The sequence below is a fragment of the Mustela lutreola genome, chromosome 1 (genome assembly GCF_030435805.1).
Source record: "Mustela lutreola isolate mMusLut2 chromosome 1, mMusLut2.pri, whole genome shotgun sequence".
Classification (NCBI taxonomy): Eukaryota; Metazoa; Chordata; class Mammalia; order Carnivora; family Mustelidae; genus Mustela; species Mustela lutreola.
The window spans coordinates 195,638,446-195,665,416 of NC_081290.1; the positions used below are offsets into that span (position 1 = coordinate 195,638,446).

Genomic DNA, 26,971 nt, shown 5'->3' on the forward strand with positions numbered 1-26,971 from the left:
GATCCCCTCTCTTTCCCTCCCCCACCCCAACCCTCCCAGTGCATGTACATGCTCTCTCTCAAAAAAAAAAAAAAAAGAAAAAGAAAAAAAAATGTGTCTACTCTGTGTGTGGGGGTGATCCACTTATGCTTAAGATGTTTCAGTTTTATTGTACTTCTCAAATACCTAGCTTTTTCTTTCCTTTCCTTTCCTTTCCTTCCCTCCCTCCCTCCCTTCCTTCCTTCCTTCTTTCTTCTTTCTTTTCCTTCCTTCCTTCCTTCTTACTTTTCTGTTCATAATTCATTTATTTCTGCTTCAATCTTTATTTTCTTCTGCTTACTTTAGGCTTACTTTCCTCTCTTTTTCTCTCTCTCTCTTAGTTGGTTACTGTAGGAGAATAGGTCATTGGTTTGATGGCTTTCTTTTTCATATAGACAATTAGTACTGTAAATTTACTACTCTAGCAGCACCTAATGAATTCATTTCCATTCAGTTCAAAATACCTGCTAATGTTTCCTTTGTTTCTTCTTTTATATTTAAAAGTGTGTTATTTAATTTCCAAATATTTGGTGGTTTTCATAGTATCTTTCTGATATTGATTTCTAATTTAATTTTATCGTAGTAGAGAATAGTATGCTATGAATGTCTTGAATCCTTTTAAGAATTTATTGTTATTTGTTTTATGGCACAGAATATGGCTTATCTTGGTAAATTTTTCAAGTTCAATAACCTCACAATAGAAGAATATGTTTTCTGTTGCTTTATAAATGTGTATTCTGCTATTCCTTAAATGTTGTGGAGTGTTCTATAAATGTCCATTAGGTCGAGATGGGTGAGGATACCAGGCAGATGTGTATCCTCGCCACTTTTATGCCTACTTATTCTATCAATAATTAAGACAGGGCTATTGAAATCTCTGTAACTGTGGATATGTCGTATCTCCTTATAGTTTCATCAGTCTTTGCTTCATGTATTTTGAAGTTCTGTTATTAGATGTATAAATGTCTGGAGTTGTTATGTCTCTTTAATTAATTGACTCCTTAATTTTGAAATGATCTTTATCCCTGAGGATTTTATTTTCCCTGAAATCTACATTGTCTGATATTAATATAGTCACCTAGTCTTCTTTTAATTAGCATGGTGTACTTTTTCCATCCTCTTATTTCTAACCTACTTTGTTTCTTTATATTTAAAGTACATTTCTTGCCAGCAGCATATAATTGAGTCTTGACTTTTGTCAGATCTGACAATTTCTGCCTTTTAATTGGGGTGTTTTAGACCATTTACCTTTAATGTGATTATTGATAGGGTTTGATGTCAGTATATCATATGGCTATTTGTTTTCTATTTGTGGCATTTGGTTTTTGTTCCCCTTTTTTTCTTTTTCTGCCATCTTTTGAATTACCTTTATATTTTTATAATTCCATTTGATCTCCTTTGTGAGCATGTTAGCTATAACTTTTTTCTGTTATATTATTGGTTGTTCTAGGGTTTATAGTATACATCTCCAGCTTTTCCACAGGCTACCTTCAAATGACAGTATATTGCTTTCCATATAGTATAAAAATCATAGTGTAAGAATCTTGCAATAGTATACTTCCATTTATCCTATCCCAACATTTATACTATTGTCATGCATTTTTTAGGTATGAAATACATTATTATTTTTTGTTAAAAGTCTTTATTATTTAAAGAGACTTAAACAATAAGAATAGTCATATATACAACCTCAAGTATTATTTTGCAACCATTAACATTTCTTGTAGTTGTTGGTTTATGGGGATGAATTCTTTCAGCTTTTGTATGTCTAAAATCAACTTTCTTTCATTTTCCCATTCTTTTGTTTATTTATTTATGAACTTTTTAAAGTGTACAGTTTAGTAATGTTAATAAATATGTGTTATATTCACATTTTCATGAATCAAATATCCAGAACTTTTTCATCTTGCGAATATGAAACTCTGTACCTGTTAAACAACCACTCCTCTTTACTCTATAGTCTTTGGTAATGACCGTTCTATTTCTCTTTCTATGAATTTGACTACTTTAGATCCCTTATATTAGTGTAATCATATGATATTTGTCTTTCTGTGACTAGTTTATTTGACTTAGCATAATGTTCTTAAGGTTCATCCATATTATAACATGTTACCATATTTCTGCCCTTTTTAAGGCTGAAAAATGTTAATCTTCCATTGTATATACATACCACATTTTATTTATCCATTTATCTGTAGATTTGGGTTCCTTCCACCTCTTGGCTACTCTGAATTAATGCTGCAGTGAATATGGGTGTACAAATATTTCTTCAAGACCTTGCTTTCAGTTCTTTTAGATAATATACCCAGAAGTGGGATTCCTAGATCATATGGTAGTTCTATTTTTAATTTTTTGAGGAACCTCCGTACTGTTTCCCATAGCAGTTGTACCCTTTTACAAACCCACCAACAGTGCACAAGGGTTCTAATTTCTCACATCCTAGACAACACTTTTTTTGGGTAAGAGGTTATATTTCATTGAGGTTTTAGTTTGCGTTTTCCTAATTGTTACTGATGTTGATCATCTTTTTTTTTTTTTAAGATTTTATTTATTCATTTGACAGACAGAGATCACAAGTAGGCAGAGAAGGAGGCAGAGAGAGAGGAGGAAGCAGGCTCTCCACTGGGCAGAGAGCCTGATGTGGTGCTCGATCCCAGGACCCTGGGATCATGACCTGGGCCGAAGGCAGAGGCTTTAACCCACTGAGCCACCCAGGCGCCCCATAGTTTTTGTTGTTGTTGTTTTGTTTTGTTTTTTTAAGTAGGCTCCACTAGCTGTGGAGCCCAGTATGGGGCTTGAACTCACAACTCTGAGATAAAGACCTGAGCTGAAATCAAAAGTTGAACATTTAATCAACTGAACCACCAAGGTGCCCCAGGCATCTTTTTTTTTTTTTTTAATTATTTATTTACTAGACAAAAAGAGAATGAGCGGGGGGAGGGGCAGAGGAAGGGAGAGAGGGAAAGCAAACTCCCCACTGAGCAGGGAGCCTGATGTAGGACTTGATCTCAGGACCCCTGAAATCATGACCAGAGCCAAAACCAGGAGTTGTAAGCTTAATAGACTGAGGCCCCCAGGTACCCGGCCCTCCTCCCCTGAGCATCTCATATGCCTGATGGCATTTATAGATCATTTTGGAGAAATATCTGTTCAATACCTTTACCCATTTTTAATTGGATTGTTTGATCCTTTTTGGATTATTTTTTCCTGTTATTTATTTGAAATAATTTCTATTGTTAGATTTGGTTCTTTTAACAGCTAATTTGCTGATAATCCCATCCAGTGTATTTTTTTAAATTATTTTTATAGAGCACTTTTAGATTCAAAGCAAAATTGAGAGGAGAAGGTACATCAATTTCTCTTATACTCCCTGTCCCCCAATATTCAGAGCTACTTAATTTACCAACATATCCCACCACTGTAGTGCATTTATTAGAAATGATGAACGTACATTGATACATCTTTATCACCTAACGTCCACAGTTTACATTAGCGTTCTCTCTTGGTGTTGTATATTTACGGGTTTGGGCCAATGTATAATGATATATATTTATTTTTATAACACTGTACAGAGTTGTTTTACTGCCGTAAAAGTCCCATGTGCTCTGCCCATTCATCCCTCTAACCACCCCCTTACCCCACTAAGTTCTGGCAACCGCCGATCTTTTCACTGTCTCCATCATTTAGCTGTTTTCAGAATGCCATTTACAGGTTTCCCCCACTATGCAAAAGCAGTGCATGCCTGTGACACTTTCATAAGCTGAAATGGTGTAAAGCTATGAAGCAATTACTGTTAATTGATATAGAAAAAATCTTGAGTGTTCCCAGACCCCAAAAATCATCTCTCCTATGCTTTTCTGACACCCTGGAAGACATCTTGCTAATGCATGAACAAAATAAATCGAGATGAAGCACAGATCTAACCATTCAAAGCTATGCTGGCTTGATGATGAGATTCCTGAGTGTAGTTCCCAGGGAAGGAGCTTGGTGGTGCCACTCATGCTTTCTCCCTAATGGCTCATGCAAAACAAATGCTGGACTCTGTTTTCACTTTGTTCATAGAAGCAAAGTGGTATAATGCAAACTTCTGAAAAGCTGAGGAATCTGTAGTTGGAATTATATAGTATGTAGCCTTTTCAGACTGGCCTCTTTCAATGAGTAATATGCATTTAAGTTCCTCTGTGCCTTTTCATGGCTTGGTAGCTGATTTCTCTTTAGCGCTGAACAATATTCCATTGTCTGGATGGATCAGTTTATTTATCCATTCATCTACTGAAGGACATCATGGTTTCTTCCAAGATTTGGCAGTTATGAATAAAGCTGCTAGAAACACCCCTGTGCAGGCTTTGTTTGGATATAAGTTTTGAAGTCCTTTGGGTAAATGCCAAGTAGCAGGACTGCTGGTTAATATGGTAAGAGTACATTTACTATATGGGCTGTACAATTTTGCATTCCTGCTAGCAGTGAATGAGAGTTCTTGTTGCCCTACATCTTTGTCAGCATTTGGTATTGTCAGTGTTACAGATTTTGGCCATCCTAATAGCTGTGCAGTGGTATCTCATTGTTTTGTTTTGCATTTTCTTTTTTTTTTTTTTTTAAGATTTTTTTTTATTTATTTGACAGACAGAGATCACAAGCAGACAGAGGCAAGCAGAGAGAGAGAGAGGGAAGCAGGCTCCCTGCTGAGCAGAGAGCCAGATGTGGGGCTCGATCCCAAGACCCTGGGATCATGACCCAAGCTGAGGGCAAAGGCGTCTTCTGAGCCGCTCAGGCTCCCCTGTTTTGCATTTTCTTGATGATATGATGTGGGCCATTTTTTCATTTTCTTGGTTGCCATGTGTACAGTTGATCCTTGAATAACACGTGGGTTAGGGGTTATAATTTGCCTATAACTTTTGACTCTCCCCAAATTTAACTACAAATAGCCTACTGTTGACTGGAAGTCTTACCGATGACATAAATAAGCACATATTTTGCATTGATAAGCACATATTTTGTATGTTATATATATTACATATGGTATTCTTACAATAAAGTAAGCTAGAGGAAAGAAAATGTTATTAAGGAACTCACAAGGAAGAGAAAATATATTTACAGTACTGTAGTGTATTTCTCGAAAAAAACCCATATATAGGTGGATTGTTCAGACCCATTTGTTCAAGGGTTGACTGTATATATGTATGTACAGTATACGTGTATGGAGAGAAAGAGAGAAAGCAAGTGTGACGAAATGACAACAGCTGGTGAATCTAGGTGAATAACATGTTCATTGTATTATTCTTTCCACTTTTCTATAGGTTTGAAGTTTTCCAGAGTAAAAACTCAGGAGAGAAAGTATAGGATTAAGGACCCTCAGAGTCAGCTTCAGCATGAGATGGCTCTCCCTCGCACTTGCCAGAGGAGGTCCCTAAAATCTGGTGTTTTGTGAAGGAAGCAGCTGGATTATTCACGACTGCTTTTCAAGCAGCTTCACAGTGTGGCTGGATTGAGCTGGATTGTAGGATGTCAGGCCACGAAGTGTGGATAGATTCCTTGGTCTGATACTGAGAAAAAAAATAGGTACTAAATGTTAGATAGCCCTGATAGATAGCCTCTGTGAATATGAGTAGTGGTCAGACCCAGAGGGGTGAACCAGGGCTAAGAAAGCTGGACAGTTGGAAAACCAGGAGCACTGTGACAAGGAGAGTCTTCTCTGACTTGCCTTCTATCGAGATAAGCCAATACAGAAGAAAGCACCAGGCTCAGAGGTGCTGGCGCCCGTTGTAGTGGGAGCAGCCAGCACTCAGGCCCGAGCTGAAGTAGGCGAGTGCCCGACATTGTCAGCATCTGGGTGATCTGCGGAGGGTTTTCTCTGGTCTCCTGTGCAGGTCAAAGGCATTGACCTCACACCCAGAGGTCCTGGGGTAAGTCCTGATACTACCACTTGCAAGCTGTGAGGCTGATTTCCTATTATTCTTGTTTACACAAAAAACATTAACTTCCCTTCCCTTCCCTGCCTTATTGATGGGCTGCAAAAACTGAAAACAAACCATGGAAGGGTCTTTTTAATTCCTTACTATTACTTTCTAGGCACGAAGCAGTTCATTTTGCAGTCTTTTCCCCTTTTTAGGTCCAACTCAACTAGATGTTGTTTCAGGCCTTGAGTATATTTCCATTATAAGTTGTAGGACTAAAGCTCTTTGATCCTCTGAGGAAGCAGGATTGAGATGCTTGGAGATGCTTTTTCTCCTGAACAGAGTGGCAGAGGATGACACCCTTTGAATCTCCCTTTCCCCAGGGAACTAAATCCCCATAGACCAGTGGTGACTCACCCACACTGGCCGCAGTGTCCTTGTCCTAGCTGAGCAGATACTGGCAGCTGTCTGCCAGAGTGCTGCGAGGGAAGGGAAGTGGGACCTCCACTCAGTCCAGGAGGTCCACCTTGGCATCTCAGGGGCAGTAGAGGAGAACTGACAGAATGGAAAGAGGGTCATGCCTTTGATTGGTCTTCATGAGGAGAGGATTGAGTTAATGGGAATGTGCCACAGTTTACCGCAATGCAAGGAGAGTTTTCGGGGGGCCCCATCCAAGCTGCAGTGGTTGCAAGGAGCTCCCCTGTACTAGAATTATTCTAACGCAGCTCCCTCGCCCATCTTAGGAGAGGTTTTGGAGAACATGCACCAGTGACCAGACGGTTGGATCAGATGATATGCTAGGGCTCTTCCGACCTAAACAGTATGAGCCACTTTTATCTAGCAATGAATTTGAATTAACCTGTCATCTGCTTCCTAGCCCTGTGACCTCAGACATGTTTATCAGCTTTCTGAGCCTTAGTTTCCTCAGCTGTAAAATGAGATTATTACCACCTCCCCAGTGTCTCTCAAAAGGCTGTTATAAGTATCAACAGAAATTAGAAATGATGGGCGCCTCGGTGGCTCAGTGATTTAAGCATCTGATTCTTGATTTCAGTTCAGGTCATGATCTCAGGGTCGTGAGATCTAGCCCCGCTGTGGGCTCCATGCTCAGTGGGGAGTCTGCTTGGGAGTCTCTGTCTCCATCTCCCACTGCCTTCCCCACTGCTCGTGCGCTCTCCCCCTCTCTCACTAAAATAAATAAGTAAATCTTTAAAAAAAAAAAAAAAAAAAAAGGAAGGAAGGAAGGAAGGAGAAATGATTCCTGGTGAAATCATAAATGTCCTCACCTCATTCTCAGTACTCTGCCCACAGTTCTAGGGTGACCAAGTGAGTCCCTGGACTGGCTGTCCCATAGTTCAGAACAAGGATCACATGTGCTCAAGGGGTCAGCACTAAATCAGATTTCACTAGCCATCCTCCATCCATGGTTACCACTTTGGCCCTTTTTTTCTTCCCTATCCCCATATCTTTGCTCTTTTCTTCTTTCTTTCCCTCCTATTCACTCCACTAGCATGTTCTGATAGGTTGCTACATCCCAGACACCTGCTGGGCCAGAGGGAGTATGTACATTACTGCCAGTCCTGCGAGTGTGTCTCGCCTAGTGCAGGGAGAACACAGAGAAGGGATGAGGTGGGCCGTGCTCTAAGGGAGGTTTGTGCGGTGGGCTCACAAGGTGGCAGTCCTTTGGCAGGACAAGGCTGGAGGAGGGGAGGCTAGACTGGATAAGTGTTCACCAGGAAGAAGACATTTGGGCCTGTCTTTGAAGAACAGATGATGATTTTCCAAGTAGAAAAGGCTAGAGGAAGGCGTAGACAGAGAGCACGAGGCTGTGAGTGTTGAGCCCTGTGGGCTTTGCTTCTCTGCCCCAGCCTTAACCAGCTCCTCTCCGCTGGGTGGCTCCCACGTGCAGCTGCTTTCTAAGCAAAAAGTTTGAAAGCTATAGACAGTTTTGGAAAATACTGCTGCTTGCTCATTGGGGGCTGTGAAATATTACTAGGAAATAAAGGCAGTAATTCTCCACCCTGGCTGTGTACCAGCATCTCTTGTGGGTTTTTGTTTTGTTTTGTTTTGTTTAATTCAAGCTTCCTGGCCTCACCTTTCATGTATTCTGATTTAGTAAGTCTGAAGCAGGACCATGGAAATTGATAAGATCTGTTTTTACAAATTTGGAAGTAGAAATATTGTCACATTATCGTTGTTTTTCCAGTTCCTCACTAAAGACTACACATGTTTTATTGCAGGAAACTCAGCATCATCTAGTAAATATTCTCACCTAGCTTCAGTTTTCTAAGAAGCCTAAAGGCTTAGAAGTTCTAAAAAGTGAAGGAATTGCTGTGGGTGGGATTAGTCCAGCCTTTTTTCCCAGAGGAAAGAGAATGGATAATGATCAGTCCACCATTTACCTTCCCAGCTTCCCTGGGTCTCAATTTTCTCATCTGTGAAATGGGAATTAAAATAGTAGCCACCTCATAAGATAGTGGTGAGGACCAAAAGAGCACAGAGAACATAAAAGCACACAGCAAGGGCTCAGTAAATGATGGCTGTCATTATAGGGACAGCAAGGCCTGCCTAGTGGTTAGCCATGTGGGTTGTAGAGCTGGGCTGCTTGCCACACAGTCTGGCAGCTGCTCTCCCTGTAACATCCGTGGCTCGGTTTCCTTCTCTGTACAATAGGGTTGATTGTGACTCCCTCACAGAACTGTTATGAAATGTTACTAAATGAATGAATAACTGTGATATGAGACACTGAGATCATTGATGGGCAAATAACATCAGGGAAATATTAGCAGTTATCAATACTTCTGCTGTGATCTCCACAATTGCCTTACGGTATTACTGTTGGATGCTGGTCCTCCCTGTCATCGGCTAGTGCTTACCAGCTGCTCCTAGTGACCTTTCAGGCCCAGCTGTGGCCCTCTGAGAAGGGACATCACCTCCTCCTTTGCTAACTGTAGCCATGGGTACCCTGACTTGATCTCCCGATTTAGCAGTTCACCTACGCAGCATCCTGCCAAGATACCAGCTGGCCCTGCAATGGTGAGTCAGACCCAGTTCTAGCTCCTCCAGCCAGTGCAGTGGAGCCAAAATCTCCATTCTCCTACCGTCTTACCCATAGAGATCCATCTAGGGTCCATAGCTTTTTTGTGACCATCTTGGAACCTAAATGTTCTGAGCATCTCCCTGTCCCCAGTGAGGTTAGTCTTTTAAAGGAAATTGCTAGGGTAAGTCCTGGGGTCCCCACACTTTCTTTGTTCAGAAGGCTGCCTGCCCTCAGTTGTGCCAAGTGACTGATTCTTATTAGGGCTCTTCTCTAAGAGATTATCAGGTGCTAACATTACTCTTCTGGTGGAACCATTGCTGGGGATTTTAAGGCACTTTTTTGCCTCTTAGAGAAGGCGAAACCTACACATCCATTGGAATCCATATTATATGTTATTTTTTTTAAACCCCATGCATGATTCTGATATTCGGCCAAGGTAGAGAATCACTGAAATAAAGAAGACTGAGATGTAATGGTTATTAAGACTCACCTGTACAAGTTGGGAGGCTGTGAGCTGACTCGGATTCCCCAGCCTGCAGCAGACTTGCCCAGGCGGTCTGCTTATCATACAGATTCTCAAGTCTCGCTGATTCAGTAGGTCTGGGAGCGGAGGAGTGGGGAGGAATCCCAAATCCTAGTGAGATGCCAGGGGAAGGGACCCATGGGGAGGGCACGGACAAAGTGGGTGGAAGGCTGCCCATATGGTCGGTGTAAGCAGGGAGTTGTGCGAGGCAGGTGAGGTAGCTGAGGTAGTAGTTGTCATCATAAGGCGGAAACATAGTACGGCTCTCAAAATGAAATCTCAAGTGTCCTGTCAAATAATACATTCCCTTTGAGACTCTCAGGGCATGCTTTCAGATGGGAGAAAATGTACGTTCAAAATAGGAATCCCAATATCAGAACTCTCTATGGGAGGGAAGTGAACCACCTGGGAATTCAGGCTGGGGAGACAGCTGCTACCAGTGGTCAGCAGGGAAAGGCTGGGGCTCTGATCACTTCATAGCTCTTTTCTGTCACTGGACTGCCTTCCACCCACAGGTATATCAGATAGAAGACCACATGAGCACAAGGAAAAATGTCCTCCCCATCAGGAAAGCATTCTCACATGCTGCTGCCACCACTGGTTTCATTTCCCAGATATCTGGGGATGTCAGGCCAAGCAAGCCTGAATGAGGTCAGTGGGAGCTCTCTCTGGAATTTTTGAGAAGTTGTATAAGGCAAATGCCTGACACACCTTGAGTTCTTTTTGTGAAATCTTTAGCTCTGACAGTTCACATCACATTTGCCCCCCTGGCTCACTGAACATGGTTTTGTTTTTCTAGTAGTGCTCATTGTGAGAGGAAAGAATATTTCCATCTGGTCCTAGAGCAGTCAGCAAGGAAAACCTGTGCAGCCAGGAAGTAGTTAATTGTGGATTCAAACCAGGTCAAATGCTACTGCCTCCGGAGCCCACACCTTGGGAGTCGCTCCCACTTCTCTCTGTCCTGGCAGTGACCCTAATGTGTCTCCTGATCCCCAAAGAACTCAGTCAGTGATATTGAACTCAAGTCATGGGACAAGAGCCTCTAGGGTATCGCCATTTGTAGTACCATGTCAGAAGGCTACCAAAAGAAGTCCTTTGCTCGAGTGGTCATGCTTTCAAACCTCTGACCACTCCCCAACCTTCCTTGGCCTCCTATTGGGCTAATATTTGGGAGCTGAAACAGTAGCCTTCCTGAAGCAGTGGTGGGCAGTTACTGGAAAGCCATGTGATTGTCTGAGTTGAACCACTTTGTCGAAGACCATTTTCCTTTTCACTCATCACCTTCCCCATATCCCAAGAGACAGTCCCCAGAGCACAATAATCCTTTCCTGAGATAGACTGTAGAGGCATCGAAGAAAAGGAACAAAAGTGAGGCTAATTTTGACTTTTCTGGGGCCAAAGAAAAGAAAAGCAGGCAGGCAGGTCAGGTCCAGCTCTGGAGGCCAGGGTGGGCCGAGGATTGCAGTGCCAGGGGGTCTGCTCCAGTCACCAGGGGATTTGCAGAACAATGCAGGCAGAGGCGGGCGGGGCGGGGGGGGGGGGGGGGGGGAGGGAACAGAGTTTTGCCCTGGCTGCAGTGACCAAAGCCTGGTCTAGGCTCTGAAGCCTGGACCACCTCCTCCCCCTCCTACTCCCCCTCCTCCCTTCTTCCTCCTCTTCCTCCCTTCTTCCTCTTTCTTCTTCCTCCCTCCTTCTTCTTTCTTCTTCTTTTTAACTGCAAACCCCATACCACTCCTCCCGAACTAAATTATTAAGGAATTAAGTTTCAGGGATTTCTTACAGACCCAGTAATGGTTCATGCTCCTCAGGGCTCTGTGAAGCCCTTCAGATTGTAGGCTGATGTTGGTATGCATCAGCATTTTTTTCTGGGATAAGGTCCTTGGCTCTCCTCTGATTCTCAAAGGCATCCACCATTCAGAGCTATGCACCTCTATGAGGAGTGTCTGTCTCCCCACTTCCTGTCCCCACCAGGCAGAGCTTCTGTCCTTAATGTCAGTGCTGGTCAAATTTCAGTGTGCAGTAGAGTTAGTTGGGCATCCTGTTGAAATATTGATTCTGATTCAGTAGGTCTGCATTTTTTTTTTTAAGATTTTATTTGTTTATTTGACAGAGAGAGAGAGAGAACACAAGTAGGCAGAGCAGCAGGCAGAGAGAGAAAGGGGGAAGCAGGCTCCCTACTGAGCAGAGAACCTGATGTGGGGCTCGATGTGGGGCTTGATCGCAGGACCCTGAGATCATGACCTGAGCCGAAGGCAGAGACTTAATCCACTGAGCCACCCAGGTGCCCCAAGAATCTGCATTTCTAACCAGCTCAAGGTGATGGGCTGCTGTTCTCTCAAAGGGCCAAGCTGTGATTTTCTCGCCCCAAGCCTGGATCTCGATCACAGTCTCTTAAGTGATCTCTAGACCACTCTTCCTATGGCCACTGGAATGATCTCAGTTGCAATTCTAATCTTGTTCTTCGTCTCCTTCCCTTCCTGTGGCTCCTCTCCCCAGCCTCTGTGGTCAGTAAAGTCATCTCGGAATCCATAAACAAAACCTTTACATGATTTGTCTTCATCCTGTCTTTTCCCCCAGTGTGCCTTTCGGACCATGAGTAGTTAATTTCATTCATGCTGGACTACATGAAAGCAAGGATTGAGGGGCTGTGGGGAGGGTATGAGTCAGACTAGTGTCTGAATCCTGTTCCCGCCACTTCCTACTTTGTGATCTCTGAAGTCTAGTTTTTTCATATGCAGAATGGGAATAAAAAGACCTACCTCATGGAGTTAACCATGAGAAGCAAATGACATACTCTATGTAAAGCATTTAGCACAGTGCCCACATAGTCACTCCTCAATCAGCCGTAGCTATTGTGGCTTGATCATAATATTCTCTAAGTTTCCATTTGTCACCCGATTCCCTGATTGGCTTGTTCTCCTAGTTCCCCTTCTCTGCCTCATCACATGTCGCCCCCTCCACAAGTCCTTCCTGACTTCCTCACCCCCTCAAGCCCATGCAGGCTTTCACCTCAGTTGTAACACTGTGGGTGATTTTTTTATATACTCTTTCTGCAACAATGCCCAACACGGTTTGGGGCACATATCAATAACTGTCACTAGAAAAGTTATAGGAAACTGAGTTGTGTTCTTATTTCTTTTTGTTGTGTAGTACTATACATATCTGTACTACCTACTTCTTAACTACAGTCAATATATATGTATTATATAATTGGAGAGATTTGTTTGGTAATTTTTTTCCTCCAACTAATGTAATCCTCAGTAATATCTATTACTTCTGCCCTGACGAATTGCAGATCTCAAAGGAGTCTGGATTAACATGAGCATTACCTTGTATTGAAATCAGTTCACTCAACAACTATTTATGGGCATTTTCCATGGGCACAATGAATGACCATAGTGAGGATCATCACATTTGCCCGGCAGCAGCACAGTGTATAGCTTTCTTTATGGAGGCATTGGCTCTGAGCTTCTGCCACGCTTCTGTTGACGCTGAGGCCTCCATCAGTAAGCCCCATTGTGTGCCCTCAGGGAGCCCATAAATACTAGGAATGTTCTGTAGATGTAGGCAAGGATCCCTTGGAGCCATTTCTCAACTCCAAAGTGGTTTGGGCAGAATATTCTACTTCTCTGAAAAATCAGTCCTTCTGAGTATTTGTACTCCTATCCGAGCCTCAATTCCCTCAATTCCCTAATAATAAAGGCCCCCCACCCAAGTCTCTACAGCTTACAAAGATCCTTCATGTACATTAATGAGAAGGATCTTTGTCACAACCCTGAGAGGCAGACCTGAATCCAGATCTGCTAACTATAGGTCGAGCAGTTCTTTTTGTGATTGAATTGCGTCTCTGAGCCAGGAAATGATGAAGTAGGATGGCGAAACCACCCGGCTGCTACTTGCTTTCAATTCATTTCCTGAAATGGGGGAGGGGACCAGCGAGGGAAACAGCTGTGGAGGGAGGATGGCCCTTCCACATCAGCAGGAGAGGACACTTGAACGTGGAAGATGAACTTTAGTCTGATTCCTGGCCATTCTCCTTGTCTCTGAACTCACAGACTGCAGTGGGCCTCACAGAACTTCCTGGTCTGCTGCAAAAGGAAATGGCCTCAACCACAAGGGCCTAGGTAGAGAGGCAACCAACAGGCATACCTCTTGGAAGACAAGTAAGCTGAAGCAGGAGCAGATTTTCCTGTTATATGTGACTCTCTGTGGCTATGTCCCATCAGTTGTTCTTTTGAGCAAAGCTGAAGTTTAAGTTAGGGGTCTTGTAGTTGATAACAGCTTGATAATAGCACCTGTGATTAGTGAGATTGCCAAGGGGAAGGTGACTGTCAGAAAGTCAGTATGTGTCCAATTGCCTTCTTGCTGTGGAAGTGCCTTTCCCTTGCTACTTTGGGATCTGGGATGATTTTTACTGAGGAAATCCAGGAGCTTCCATAGATGGGGAGATAGTCATTTCTAGGGTTTGGGGTTCATGAACTTTGAAGTTCAATTCCAACTGTGAAGCTGACTACCAGAGTGTTTGGGCCTGTGCCTGGACCGGAGCCTCTCTGCTGATAGCTGTGAATAATGATGGATCAGATGATTTCAGCCTTGAATGCATATTTGAATCCACCTGGGGAGCATTCTAAACTACATCTAAGCAGGGGTCCCACCCTCAGATCCTTTTCAATGGTCTGGGTGAGGCAGGGGATTGATAACTTTTTACAGGATCCCCTGGGCGATCAGTTGTATAGTCAAGGTGAAGAAATGGGATGGGTTAATCTCTGAGCTGTCCTGAAGATCTGGGGAGAACTCAGGTGTCCATCTGGTCCACAGTCCTCAATGCACCATGTGACCATTCTAAGAATGCCTTTAAACTCAAGGTCTTGAAATCCAGAGCTGAAAGCACTAAACAGAGGCCGCTGGCCAAGTCCATTATTTTAAAGTGGCAGGCTCTGTGGGGAGCAGTGTTCCGGGCACATAATAAGGTAGAGCAAGCAGGTGTCCAGGCATTTGGCTCCCAAGCCTGTGGCCCTGTCTTAATGCCACACAGTTCTGAAGGAAGCAAAGAGAATTACTAGAGAGCAAAATCACACTGTTGCCCAGTTTTCCCTTCAGCTCTGAAGGAAGCCAGGGGAATTACTAGGGGCGCAAAATAACTCTTTTGCCCAGTTTCCCTTGTAAGCCTTTCACCTTTCACCTTTCACCTGTTTTGGAGTTTGGTGAATATTTACTTATTCCTTCTACACTCAGTAACTTCATGTCCAAGCTCCAGAGAAGTGGGTTATTCTTATCCACAGATGAAGAAACTACAGGTGGAAAGATTGAGACTTTCCCTGGTCACACAGCACGATAATAACAGAAGCTGTGTAATGGAAACAAAAGTCCTTGTTTTCCTGGAGGAAAATCCCTTCCTCTCCACCTTGACTTAGCTATTCAGAAGCAGCAGGTCTCGGCTGTAGTGAGCTCCATCGGGAACAGAGGCACGCCTGTGTGAGGTTGTCCTGCCCTGGAAGAGGAGAGAGTGCATTATAGGCAACGCTTCTCTAGTGGGGCAGGCGTGCTTTTGGTGCCTCAGTGTCTCTCGCATGTTTACCAAGCCCTTCACAGCCTGTCCACTGCTTTTCCCTGGCCCTCTGTTCAGGATGAGCTGTCTAGGCTATCCTGAGCCACATCATTCCATCTGAAAAGGCAAAATGGCAGGAAGGCTCCCACCACAGGATGGAGGAGGTGATGAGAAGGAAACATGTAGGCTTTCCCGTGGTCCTGGAGGTCAGCAGAATAGCTGCAGAGGTGCTCCAGCAGGAACCATAGCATGCGGGAGTGGAAACTCCTGCTGGCTCCAGCAACATGTCGCGTGTCACCGCACATCATGTTTATGGCAGTTTACAAAGAGTGAAAAGACTATTTTTATGCAAATCTACTATGTGAATGTAGATTTCTTTTAGCTTTGCTCAGTGGAGAATCATTTCTGAAACTCTGCTATTGTTTCGCTCCCCCTTCCCACTCAGCTCGAAATTGATTAGCAGCCACAGAAAATGTGCCTCCAGAAACGGCGTCCCAGAGACGCGTGTCAGGCAAAGAATTTGTCCAGCCTGGCAAAACAGCTTTGTGGGGCTTTGCTCTGAAGATTCCAGCTGATGCTTCCCTTTGCAGAAGTGATAATCTCTGCACCTATGGAATGTTATTGGATTGGGCTGATGAAAAATCGGATAGACCAAGAATAGCATCTGTAGACCCCATGGCTAGAATAGCCAGGACAGTGAACCACACTGCTCTGATCTGGCTTTACCTGATCTGTCATGCCAGGTGTGGCACCCAGCCTCCAAGGTAACCCCTAATGATTGGCATTTCTTGGTATCCACACCTTTGTATTGTGCCCACACACAATGAAGAGGGCTGATCCAGGATCAGGGATATTGCAAACTGATGGTGTGTGGCTTCCCAGGCTAGATCGTTAACAAAAATTGCAGTTTCCACCTTGGGCCCTTGAATTGCTCACTCTGGGAAGCCAGACACCCTGCTGTGAGGAGATCAAGCAACACTGTGGAGATTATGTCAGGAGGAACCAACTTCCAGCATGCACTTGCTAGGCACATGAATGCGCCCTGTCCGGAAACCTCCAGGCTCAGTTAAGCCTTCAGATGATTCTTGCTCCTCAGCATTTGAGTCTCAGCTGAGGCTTTGGACATCATAGAACAGAGATAAGCTGTCTCCACCGTGACTTATGTGCCCTCCTGACCCACAAAAATACTGAGATAAGTCTTTATTATTGTTTTCTGCCATTAAGTTGTAGGAGTGATTTGTAATGCAATAGACGACTGGGGAGTATGTATAGACTGGGTCATAGAAGTATAGGATCATGGTGGGTAGAATATAAAGTTGGATCAGACAGAATCTATTGGTATGGGCCCACTCAGCAGTGACTCCAGATTCAGTGTTTGAAATGGGGGAGTTAGAAGTTGGTTGACTAAACCATGGCCCCAAGCATCGCCTACACAAAATGAAGTTAAATGCCAGAACTGCTTTGTTGTAGGTGGTATGTTGTAGAGAAAGGTATTCAAAAGCTTAGGGATACTGGTATGTTAGAGTGGACTTCTCATGAAAGACCTATTCACCAACTCTGGAATGGTCAAGAGGGCACACCTTTCATCACCACTGTGAGAAATTCAACATCCTTGAAGAGTTTTGTGGTCACTCTTCTCTTTTGGAACTGAAACCACCAAATGGGGATCCCTGATGTAGTAGGGGTGGTGGGATTCCAGAGTGGCAGGGCAAGAGGGATGTGGTTACCATAATTGGACAATTGAGCCAAAGCAATAATCACAGTTGTCTGACTCAGAACTGTGGCATCTGGCTAGTAGATCATGGTCCCTTTGGGGAAGAAAGATTAGCAATATAAAATTTTGACAGTATAGCAAGGCCCTTCCTCAAAGGGACAGGGATTTCACTTCGTCCAAGAGGTTCTTGATCTGTAAATTGGCTCAAGTCTGGGAATTGATTGAAGGGCCATTATGACTCTGTTTTGTGATCTAAGGTATATTACTGTTCACTCAACCTAAACTCTTATGCTTATCCATAGGTGAGAGTTCATGTTGATCCTTGGGCTGTGGTATGGTTTGGCTGGATGGTCAGAGACTTGACCATTATTGGGAAGTTGGTGACAAAGAAGTCTGGGGAAGAGCTAGATGTACAGACTTCTCTAGGCAAAAGATATGAAGATATTTGTCTTCCATATTAATGCTCACTAGAGGGTAACCTCACCATTCAGTCAGTGAGTCAATAATTCACTTACTCACTCATCATGAAGGAATGATCCCATAAACATATGACCTTTGAACAATGTAGGAGTTAGGGGCAGTAATATTCCACACTGTTGAAATCCACCTGTAACTTTTGACTCTCCCCAAACTTAACAACTTATAGCCTGTTGTTGACTAGAAGCCTTCACAATAACATAAACAGTTGATAAACACATGTTTTATATGGTATATGTATTATATGCTATATTCTTGCAATAAAATAAGCTAGAAAAAAGAAAATGTTATTAAGGAAATCATAAGAAACAAAAAAATACATTTACAGTACTGTATTATTAAAAAAAAATCCACATGTAAGTGGATCCATGCAGCTCAAGTTCGTGTTGTTCAAGGCCAACTCTATATATTCTTCGCTGAGATGTCTGTTAGGTCTTTGGCTCATTTTAAAGTTAGGTTTGTTTTCTTATTGTTGAGTTATGAGTTCTTTGTATATTTGGTCAGTAGTCTTCTATGAAATATCTTTTGCAAATATTTTCTACCAGTCTATGGCTTGTCTTCTCACAGTGCCTTTTGCAGAGCAGAAGTTTCTAATTTTAATGGAGTCTAGCTTATCAATTGTTTCTTTTATGGATCATGCCTTTGGTGTGTATCTAAAATGTCATCACCATACCCAAGATCATGTCGATTTTCACCTAAATCATCTTCTAGGAGTTTTTTAGTTTTGCATTTTATAGTTAATTCTGTGACCCTTTTTGTTTTGTGAGGAGTGTAAGGTCTTTGTCTAGATTCATTTTTTGTACATAGATATTCAGTTGTTCCTGCACCATTTGTTGAAGAGACTGTCTTCATGCCATTGCATTGCCTTTGCTTCTTTGTCAAAAATCAGTGACTATATTAAGATGGGTCTATTTCTGGGCTTCCTGTTCCATACTATTCTATTTGTCTATTCTTTCACCAATACCACACTGTCTTGATCACTGCAGCTTTGTAATAAGTCTTAAAGTTGAGTAGTATATATCTTCTAACTTTGTATTTTTCCCTCAGTATTATCTTAGCTATTCTGGGAATTTTGCCTCACCATAAAAACTTTAGAATCACTTTGTCGCTATCTATAAAATAACTTATTGGGATTTGGGGTGGGGGGAGATTGCATTGAATCTATAGATCAGATTGGGAAGAACATAGACTGTCATGTCATCTGGAAACAAACACAGCTTTATTTTCCTTTCCAATTTGTTTATCTTTTATTTCCTTTTCTTGTCTTATTGCACTGGCTAAGACTTTCAGTATCACGTTGAAAAGAAGTGGTGAGGAGAAAATCTTGCCATATTCCTGATCCTAGGGGCAAGTGTCTAGTTTCTCGCCTTTGAGTATGATGTTAGCTATAGGTTTTTTGTAGATACCCTTTATCAAGTTTAGAAATTTCCTTTTATTTCTAGTTTACCAAGAGTATCATAAATGGTACTGGATTTTGTCAGATGCTTTTTCTATGTATATTTATAGGGTATGTGATTTTTCTTATTTCTCCTGTTGATGTGATAGATTACATTGATTTTTTTTTTTTCCATGTTGAATTAGCCTTGCATTCCTGGGATAAACCCCACTTGGTCTTGGCATATAATTCTTTTTCTACATTGTTGGTTTTGATGTGCTAACATTTTTGAGGATTTCTTTCTCTGTTCATGAGAAATACTGGTCTCTAGTTTGTTTACTTATTTATTTATTTATTTATTCATTCATCATTTAGCTATTTGAGAGAGAGACAGAGAGAATACAAGCAGGAAGAGGGCAGAGAGAAAGGGACAAGCAGACTCCCTGCCAAGCTGGGAGCCCGATGTGGGGCTTGATCCCAGGACTCTGAGATTATGACCTGAGCTAAAGGCAGATGCTTAACTCACTGAACCTCCCAGGGCCCCTCTAGTTTTCTTTCCCTGTAATATCTTTGTCTGGTTTTGGTATTAGGGTAGTGCTGGCCTTACATAGAATGAGCTAAGAAATACCCATTCTGTTTCTGTCCTCTGAGGGAAGATTGTAGAGAATTGGTATAATTTCTTCCATGATTATTTGGTGATCCCGTGTGGGCCTGGTGCTTTCTGTTTTGAAAGGTTATTAGTTATTGATTTCATTAAATATAGGCTTGTTCTCCAGTGTGTTTTTCATTTCAGAAGTTATAGTTTTTTTTTTTTGTTTGTTTTTTTTAATTTGTCAGAGAGAGAGGGAGAGAGAGCGAGCACAGGCGGACAGAATGGCAGACAGAGGCAGAGGGAGAAGCAGGCTCCCTGCCAAGCAAGGAGCCCGATGTGGGACTCGATCCCAGGACGCTGGGATCATGACCTGAGCCGAAGGCAGTGGCTTAACCCACTGAGCCACCCAGGCGTCCCCAGAAGTTATAGTTTTCATCTTGAGAAGTTTGATTTGTCTTTTTTATATCTTAACTTTTTGAACGTATAAAATGTAGGCATAACTATTCTAATGTTTTCCTGTGCTAATCATAATAACTCAGTTCTAGGTTGGTTTTGATTGGTTTTTCTGTTCATTATGAGTAAGTTTTCCTGCTTCTTTGCATCCTTGGTGGTCTTTGATTAGATGTCAAACATTGTGAATTTTATCTTGTTAGTTGCTAGGTATCTTTGTATTCTTATAAATTTTTTTCAGCTTTTGGGGTACAGTTAAATTACTTTGGGGATTTGCTTTTATAATTTATGACCTTGTGTCTGGAACAGTGCTCAGTTTAGGACTAACCAACATTCCCCAATGTGGCGGTAAGATCATTCTGAAAACTCTGCCCAATGCCCTGTGTGTTACAAGTTTTTCAAGTTTGATTGGTGGGAAAAGGCACTATTCCCAGCTCTATGTGAGCCTAGTCACTGTTCCTTGTTACCCATTTTGATGATTCTGTTCCTAGCCTCAGGTTATTTTTTCAAATAGGTACAGAGTACTCTGGTCTGTATCAGAAGGACACACAGTAGATCTCCAAGTTTTCACTCTTGAACAGCTCTCCACTCTCTGGTATTCTCTGTTATGAACTCTAGTTGCCTTTGGTCCCTGGACCTTCAGCTCCATCTTCTTGACTCAGGAAGTCTACCAGGCTCTACCTCAATACTCCTACCTCATGCTGCTGCCTGGAAACTTACAAGGCAGTAGGTTTTGGTAGTTAATAGGGCTCACTTCATTTGTTTACTGTCTGTCAAGAATCACTGCCTCTCATCACCTGATGTCCAGAGTCATAAAACCCATTGTTTTTGTATTTTGTCTGGTTGGTTGGTTGGTTGATTTATCTATTTATTTGATTGTTTAAGGTAAGAAAGCTTTTGTACTTGTGTTCTTACAGCGAAACCTTTTTATACGTAAGCAGTGGTCATTGTCATTTGAGAGGCTATATATTTACATGAGCTGTAGAATAACCTTCAGTCAGCCAGCAGGAGTTTTTAAGGCTACCCTAGGGTGCTAAACTGATTTCCTAACTCTCTTGTTTCTGGGAATTCCTTGAATTATTTGGGTCTAGAAGCTAATTTAAATAATGATTTTATGAAATTCCTAACCCTGCTATGATTTTATTCTCAGAATTAAAAAAAAGAAAGAACAGCAACGTTATGCTGAAGAGCAGAGGATACTAAGAATGAACTTTCACGAAGAGCTGTATTCAGGGGAGAAGATGAGTGACATATTAGCCCAGATGAAACTTGAGGAACTAAAAGGAGTCAGAGAAAAACAACAACAGAGAGAAAAGGAATCCCAAAGGTATTTTGAAAAGTTCTGCGTAAAGTCCTGGCTCTAGAGGAATAGCACTGTATTTTCCCCAGTGCTGTTTCCCAGTACAAAGAGGAAGAGTTGAGACACAGAGATGTGAACTAGTTTTAATGATTAAAGCTGGTCGTCAGATAAGGACTCATGCTCATTCTCATGCTCAAAGGTCCACTTTGCCTGACCATATTGTATCTTTATAGATATATGGAAGCTCTGCGAGTCCAGATCCAGGAGAAAATGCGGCTGTATAATATTACTCTACCTCCACTGTGCTGCTGTGGTCCTGATTTTTGGGATGCTCATCCTGATACCTGCGCCAACAACTGTATTTTCTATAAAAACCGTAGAGGTGAGCTTCTTAAAGGAATGGTTGTGGTCTGGTGGCAATTAAAAAACAAACAAGAAATGTAGTGATCACAGTAAGTTAGCATTTATTGAGATTGATATCAGAGACTGTTATAACGCCTTTACAAAACAACTCTGGGACAATAAAAATAATTATAGTGAGTTATAATCCTTTTGAGATTGGCTATCTTCTTGTCTCCATTAATGCTGGGGAAATATTTCTACTCCACTGTAGGGAGACTTGGCTTCCTGGTTCTCCTATAAATGAAGAAATTAGGGCTTATGTTTTATGGCCATCTGTCCAGTTGCATTCCCTGTTACTCAGATACTTTACTGTTACTTACAGATTTATTACCATCTCTATCCACATTAGACTGCCCAGATCTGCCAGGTGACACAGAGGAAAATGAGGACCAGTATAAACACTATCTTCAGGAATCGCAGCTAGAGAAAACAGTCCTTCTTATTGTCACTGATGTTTCTGTTTCCTGGCCATCCTTAAACATATTGATGTACACAGTGTAGAGATTATGTAGGCTTCATGCACACACCAAAATACCACCACTATTTGTATTCCTACTTCCCCATGATATGAGTTTCTCATCAATTCTGTGAGTTAAATTTTAAAAACACAAATCTTATCATGCCATTCTTCTGTTCTAAAACCTTGAGGGTTCAACATTACAGTACAAAATGCATGCCATATTTGGCATATTTTCTCTCTGGCCCCAGGAGACACTCCAACCTTATCAAACTTGCTATTTCCAGTACATGTCACCTTTTTTGTGCCTTTTGCTCCACATATTTTTCTGCCTAGAAGACCTCCTTTCCTTTACTCTTATTAATTATTTAAGACCATCTTACATGTTACTACTTCTGGAAATCTTTTCCATCTTTTCCTAGATGTATTTTCATTCATTTGCACTTCATTCGGTGATGATATTTTACATATACCTCTGGTTTGAAAGTGTTAACACTGCAATTTAATGATTTTTTTTCTTTTTCTTTTTTTTTTTAAAGATTTTATTTATTTATCACAAATAAGCAGGCAGGCAGAGAGAGAGAGAAGCAGGCTCCCTGCTGACAGAAAGCCCAGTGCGGAACTCAATCCCAAGACCCTGAGATCATGACCTGAGCCGAAGGCAGTGGCTTAACCCACTGAGCTACCCAGGCGCCCTGCAATTTAATTATTTTTGTGTCCATTCTCGTCATTATCTTTTCTGTCCTCACAGAGTGCTTGACATGTACTAAATAGTAAGTTTATTCAATGAATAGGAGAAGTTAATATCTATGAGACTTGTAGAGAAGCAGTAGTAATGGGAAGGAGATTGGCAGAGTGAGTAGTTTAGAATCTAACTTCATTCCTCACAGTGCAAACCTTTATTTGCAGCGTATACCCGGGCACTACATTCGGTCATCAATTCCTGTGATATCCCTGAGGGGACCTCAACTGTTCGAGTCGCCATGCATAATTTGGCTTCTGCACACAGACGGACTTTGAAAAATCTGTAATGAGAATCTGAATCCAATTGTTAGTATTTCAATCTTCACTTAAAGTCAACCCTGAGAGATTATTTCGGAAAAGCTGTTAAAATGTATAAAATGTGTAATCTGGAAAGAAGGACTGTCTGAACAAGACAACCATCTCTATAATTAGATCATAAACATTGTTTCAGCCTCTGCCTGGGACTGAAATTGAAAGTCGACCTCCAAACTGGTATTTTTGCTGTGAACTGTAGAGAGTCTATTGTTTTAAAAATGATCACTCAGACCAGTAAGGTTTTTTTTACTTAGCTCTGCTCTGATCAGAAGAGATCATGAGAAATCTTTGAGATTATCTCATTTATTGTCTTTCTTAAAGTGTATCTTTGAATCTTGACAAGATTGAAAATGTCTAGATAAAGCTGAAAAGAAGATGATATGAGTTTCTAAGTATCAGTGGCCATCTGTATTGCCGATAGCATTACTAGTTGTGTATAACAATTAGAGGTGAGAAGAATCTGAATTTGATGCATATTTTTTTCTCAAGATTTTTCTCTACTGGTTTTTTAACTTATTACCTCTTTCCCCATTCAGTGACATTGGACGTAGGACTTTATAATTTTATAATTTTGTATTGCAAAAATAAGGTGAATAAAACCTCTGTCTTTTGAGAATCTTGTAGGTGAAATCATTATGAGTGACTTTTCAAAAAGTAAACTTGAAGTCAAAGTGAGTAATCAAGTCCTGCCTTATTTATCCCTGTCTTTTAAGAATCTGGTGAATGGCCTAGCTACAAAACAGATGAAATAAAAATTTCTGTAGTTAGTATGAGTGTGTTATTTCTTCACAGTATTTCCTGACACAAAATATGAAAAGTTTATTACTGAATTAAAGATACTATGAATTTCTTTTTCTTACGTTTCTGTAATGGAGCAGTGTTGAAGAAGCACTTAGGTTACGTCTCAAAAAAACTACTAAACATCTAGCCAGGTCATCGAAAATTAGAGCCAAAAATTACCTGTATGACAAGATTGACAGGTTAGTTAACCAGATTAATAATCTAGTTCAGTCAAAAGTTTTAAGTAATTATATCCACCATTCAGCCTTTAGGAGTTGTATTTTTTAACAGTTTTATTGAGATATAATTTATATACCATATGATTAACGCATTTGAAGTGTATAATTTAGTGGGTTTTAGTCTATTCTAGGATTGTGCAACTATCACCACTGTCAAATTTTAGAATAGTTTTGTCATTCTAAGGAGATACCCCCATAATCCAGCAATTCCACTTTTGGGTATATATCTAAAATAATTGGAAGCAGAATCTAGAGTGGATATTTGTATACCATGTTCATGGCAACATTATTCACAATAGCCGAGAAGTGGAAGCAACCCAGTGTCTGTCAACAGATGAATGTGTAAACAAAGCATGGTATGTATATAAATGGAATATTATTCAGCCTTAAAAAGTAAAGAAATGCTATCACATGCTTAAGTATGGATGAGTGCTAAGATCATTATGCTGCATGAAGTCGAGTCACAAAAAGACAAATACAGTATGATGCCACTCACATGAGAACCTAGAGTAGTCAAATTCACAGACACAGAAAGTAGAATAGTCCTTGCCAGGGTCTGCAGGGTGGAGGAAATGGGAAGTTGTTTAAAGGGTAGAGTTTCAGTTTTGCAATATGAAAAAGTTCTGGAGATCGATTTTACAATAATGTGAATCTAATTAATATTACCAAACTGTACACTTATAAACAATTACAATGGTAAATTTTAGTTGATTTGGCTTTTTTTTTAACCACAATTAAAAAAATTTTTTTTAAAGATTTTTTTGTTCATTTATTTGACAGAGATCACAAGTAAGCAGAGAGGCAGGCAGAGAGAGAGGAGGGGAAGCAGGCTCTCCACCGAGCAGAGAGCCCGATGCGGGGCCCAAACCCAGGACTCTGGGATCATGACCCGAGCCGAAAGCAGAGGCTTTAACCCACTGAGCCACCCAGGCGCCCCCACAATTAAAATTTTTAAGAAGAAAAATTCCATAATTCTTGCATACCATACACTTTCATTCCTTCCTCGCTCAGCCTTAGGCAATCACCAGCCTACTTTCTGTCACTATAGATTTGTCTATTCTGGACATTTTGTATAAAAGGAATCATACAATATATAGTTTTTTGTGACTGGAATCTTTTGTTTAGTATGATATTTTAAGATTTTTCCATGTTGTAGCATGCATCAATACTTTATTGCTTTTTGTTGCCCAGTAATATTTCACCCTATGGATACCACGTTTTATTTGCTCATTCATCAGCTGATGAACATTTGGGCTATTTCTACTAATTGGCTCTTATGAATAATGCTGCTATGAACATTTATTGACAAATTTTTTTGTGGACATATATTCTCATTTCTTTTGGGCATATACCTAGGAGTAAATATGCTAGGTCAAATGGTAGCTATATGTTGAACCTTCTGAGGAACAGAAAACTGTTTTCCAAAGTGGCTGCACCATTTTGTATTCCCACCTATGGTGTATAATAAGGGTTCAGAGTTCTTCACATTTACCAACCTGTGTCCTTATCTGTCTCTTCCATTATGCGGCCCCCCCCCCCCCCCCCCCCCCGTGTGAAGTGATATCTCACTGTGGTTTTAATTTGCATTCCACCACCCCATAGCTAATAATGTTGAGCATCTTTTCATGTGCTTATCAGCCATTTGTATATCTTCTTTGGAGAACTATCTTTTCAGATCCATTGCCTAATCTGTAATTGGGTTATTTGTCTTTTGATTGTTGAGTTAATGAGTCTTAGTATATTTACAAACAGGCCTCTTATCAGACACATGATTTGCAAAGACTTTCTCCCATTCTGGAGATTGTTTTTTCACTTTTTTAATTATTTCCTTTGCGGCACTAAAGTTTTTCATTTTGATGAACTCCAGTTCATCTACTTTTTTGTTCTTGTTTCTTTAATCATTACCTAATCCACTACCTAACCCTAATACACTCCTATGTGTTCTTCTAAGAGTTTTATATTTTTAGCTCTTACATATAGGTCTCTGAATTATTTTGAGTTAATTTTTGTGCATGGTGTTAGACAGGGGCCCAACTTCATTCTTTTGCATGAAGATATCCTGTTGTCCCAACAGTATTTGTTCAAAAAAACTATTATTTGCCCTATTGAGTTGATGTGACACTCTTGTCAAAAATTAGTGGACCATTGATCTAGGGGTTTATTTCTGAATGTTCAGTTCTGTTCTATTAATCTCTGTTTATCATTATATTGGTATAATCTTTTTTTTTTTTTAAGATCTTACATATTCATTTGTCATGAAAGAGCGTGCACAAGCAGAGGTAGCGACAAGCAGGGTGAGAAGCAGACTCCCCTGAGCTAGGAGTCTGAGGTGGGACTCTATCCCAGGAACCTGGGATCATGACCTGAGCCAGACGTAGACGTTTAACTGATTGAGCCACCCCGGCCTCCCCAATCTATCTTAATATAGCTGTAGTAAGTTATGAAGTTGGGAAGTATGAGTCCTCCAACTTTGTTCTTTTTTTTTCAAGATTGTTTTGCTATTGTGAGACCTTTCATTTTTCATATGAATTTTAAGATTATCTCCTGCAAAAAAGCTAGCTGAGATTTTTTTCATAGGGATTGCATTGAATCTGTAGATCAGTTTGAAAGCTATTGCCTTGTGATTCATGAACATGGGATATCTTTATATTCAAGTCTTCTTTAATTTCTTTCAATGTTCTGTATTTTCAGAGCATAAAATTTATACTTATTTTGTTAAAGTTATTCCAAAGTATTTTATTCTTTTTGGTGCTGTTTCAAATAGAATTGTTTTGTTAATTTTATCTTCAAGTTGTTCATTGCAAGTGTATAGAAATGTAATTGATTTTTGTATATGGATCTTATATTCTACCACCTTTCTGAACTCTTTTTTATTTTAATAATTTCTTAGAGGATTTCTTGGGATTTTTTTTTACATGTAAGATCTTCTCATTTACAAATAGAGATAGTTTTTTCTCTCCTTCTGAATGCCTTTTTGTTGTCTAATTGCCCTGGGTAGAACATCCAGTACTATGTTGAATAGGAATGATGAGTGACACTCTTGTCTTGTTTCTGATCTTGGGGGAAAAGTATTTAGTCTTTCATCATTATGTATGTTAGCTGT

General features: G+C 40.9%; 1 protein-coding gene across 7 annotated transcripts in view; it reads left to right on the forward strand.

The window, feature by feature from the left end:
* The window catches only part of CCDC15 (coiled-coil domain containing 15), a 79,241-nt gene extending 55,622 nt beyond the window's left edge, over positions 1-23,619 (forward strand). For 6 of the 7 annotated variants that reach the window (XM_059183852.1, XM_059183841.1, XM_059183861.1 and 3 more), the window contains 3 exons: positions 20,782-20,958; positions 21,165-21,313; positions 22,700-23,619. In XM_059183852.1, the coding sequence (XP_059039835.1) occupies positions 20,782-20,958; positions 21,165-21,313; positions 22,700-22,821 (448 nt within the window). In that variant the 3' untranslated portion in view covers positions 22,822-23,619. Of the gene's footprint in view, positions 1-20,781; positions 20,959-21,164; positions 21,314-22,699 lie in introns of those variants that run through there. The other variant, XR_009356493.1, reaches the window with a different exon arrangement.
* Positions 23,620-26,971: the final 3,352 nt, after the last annotated feature.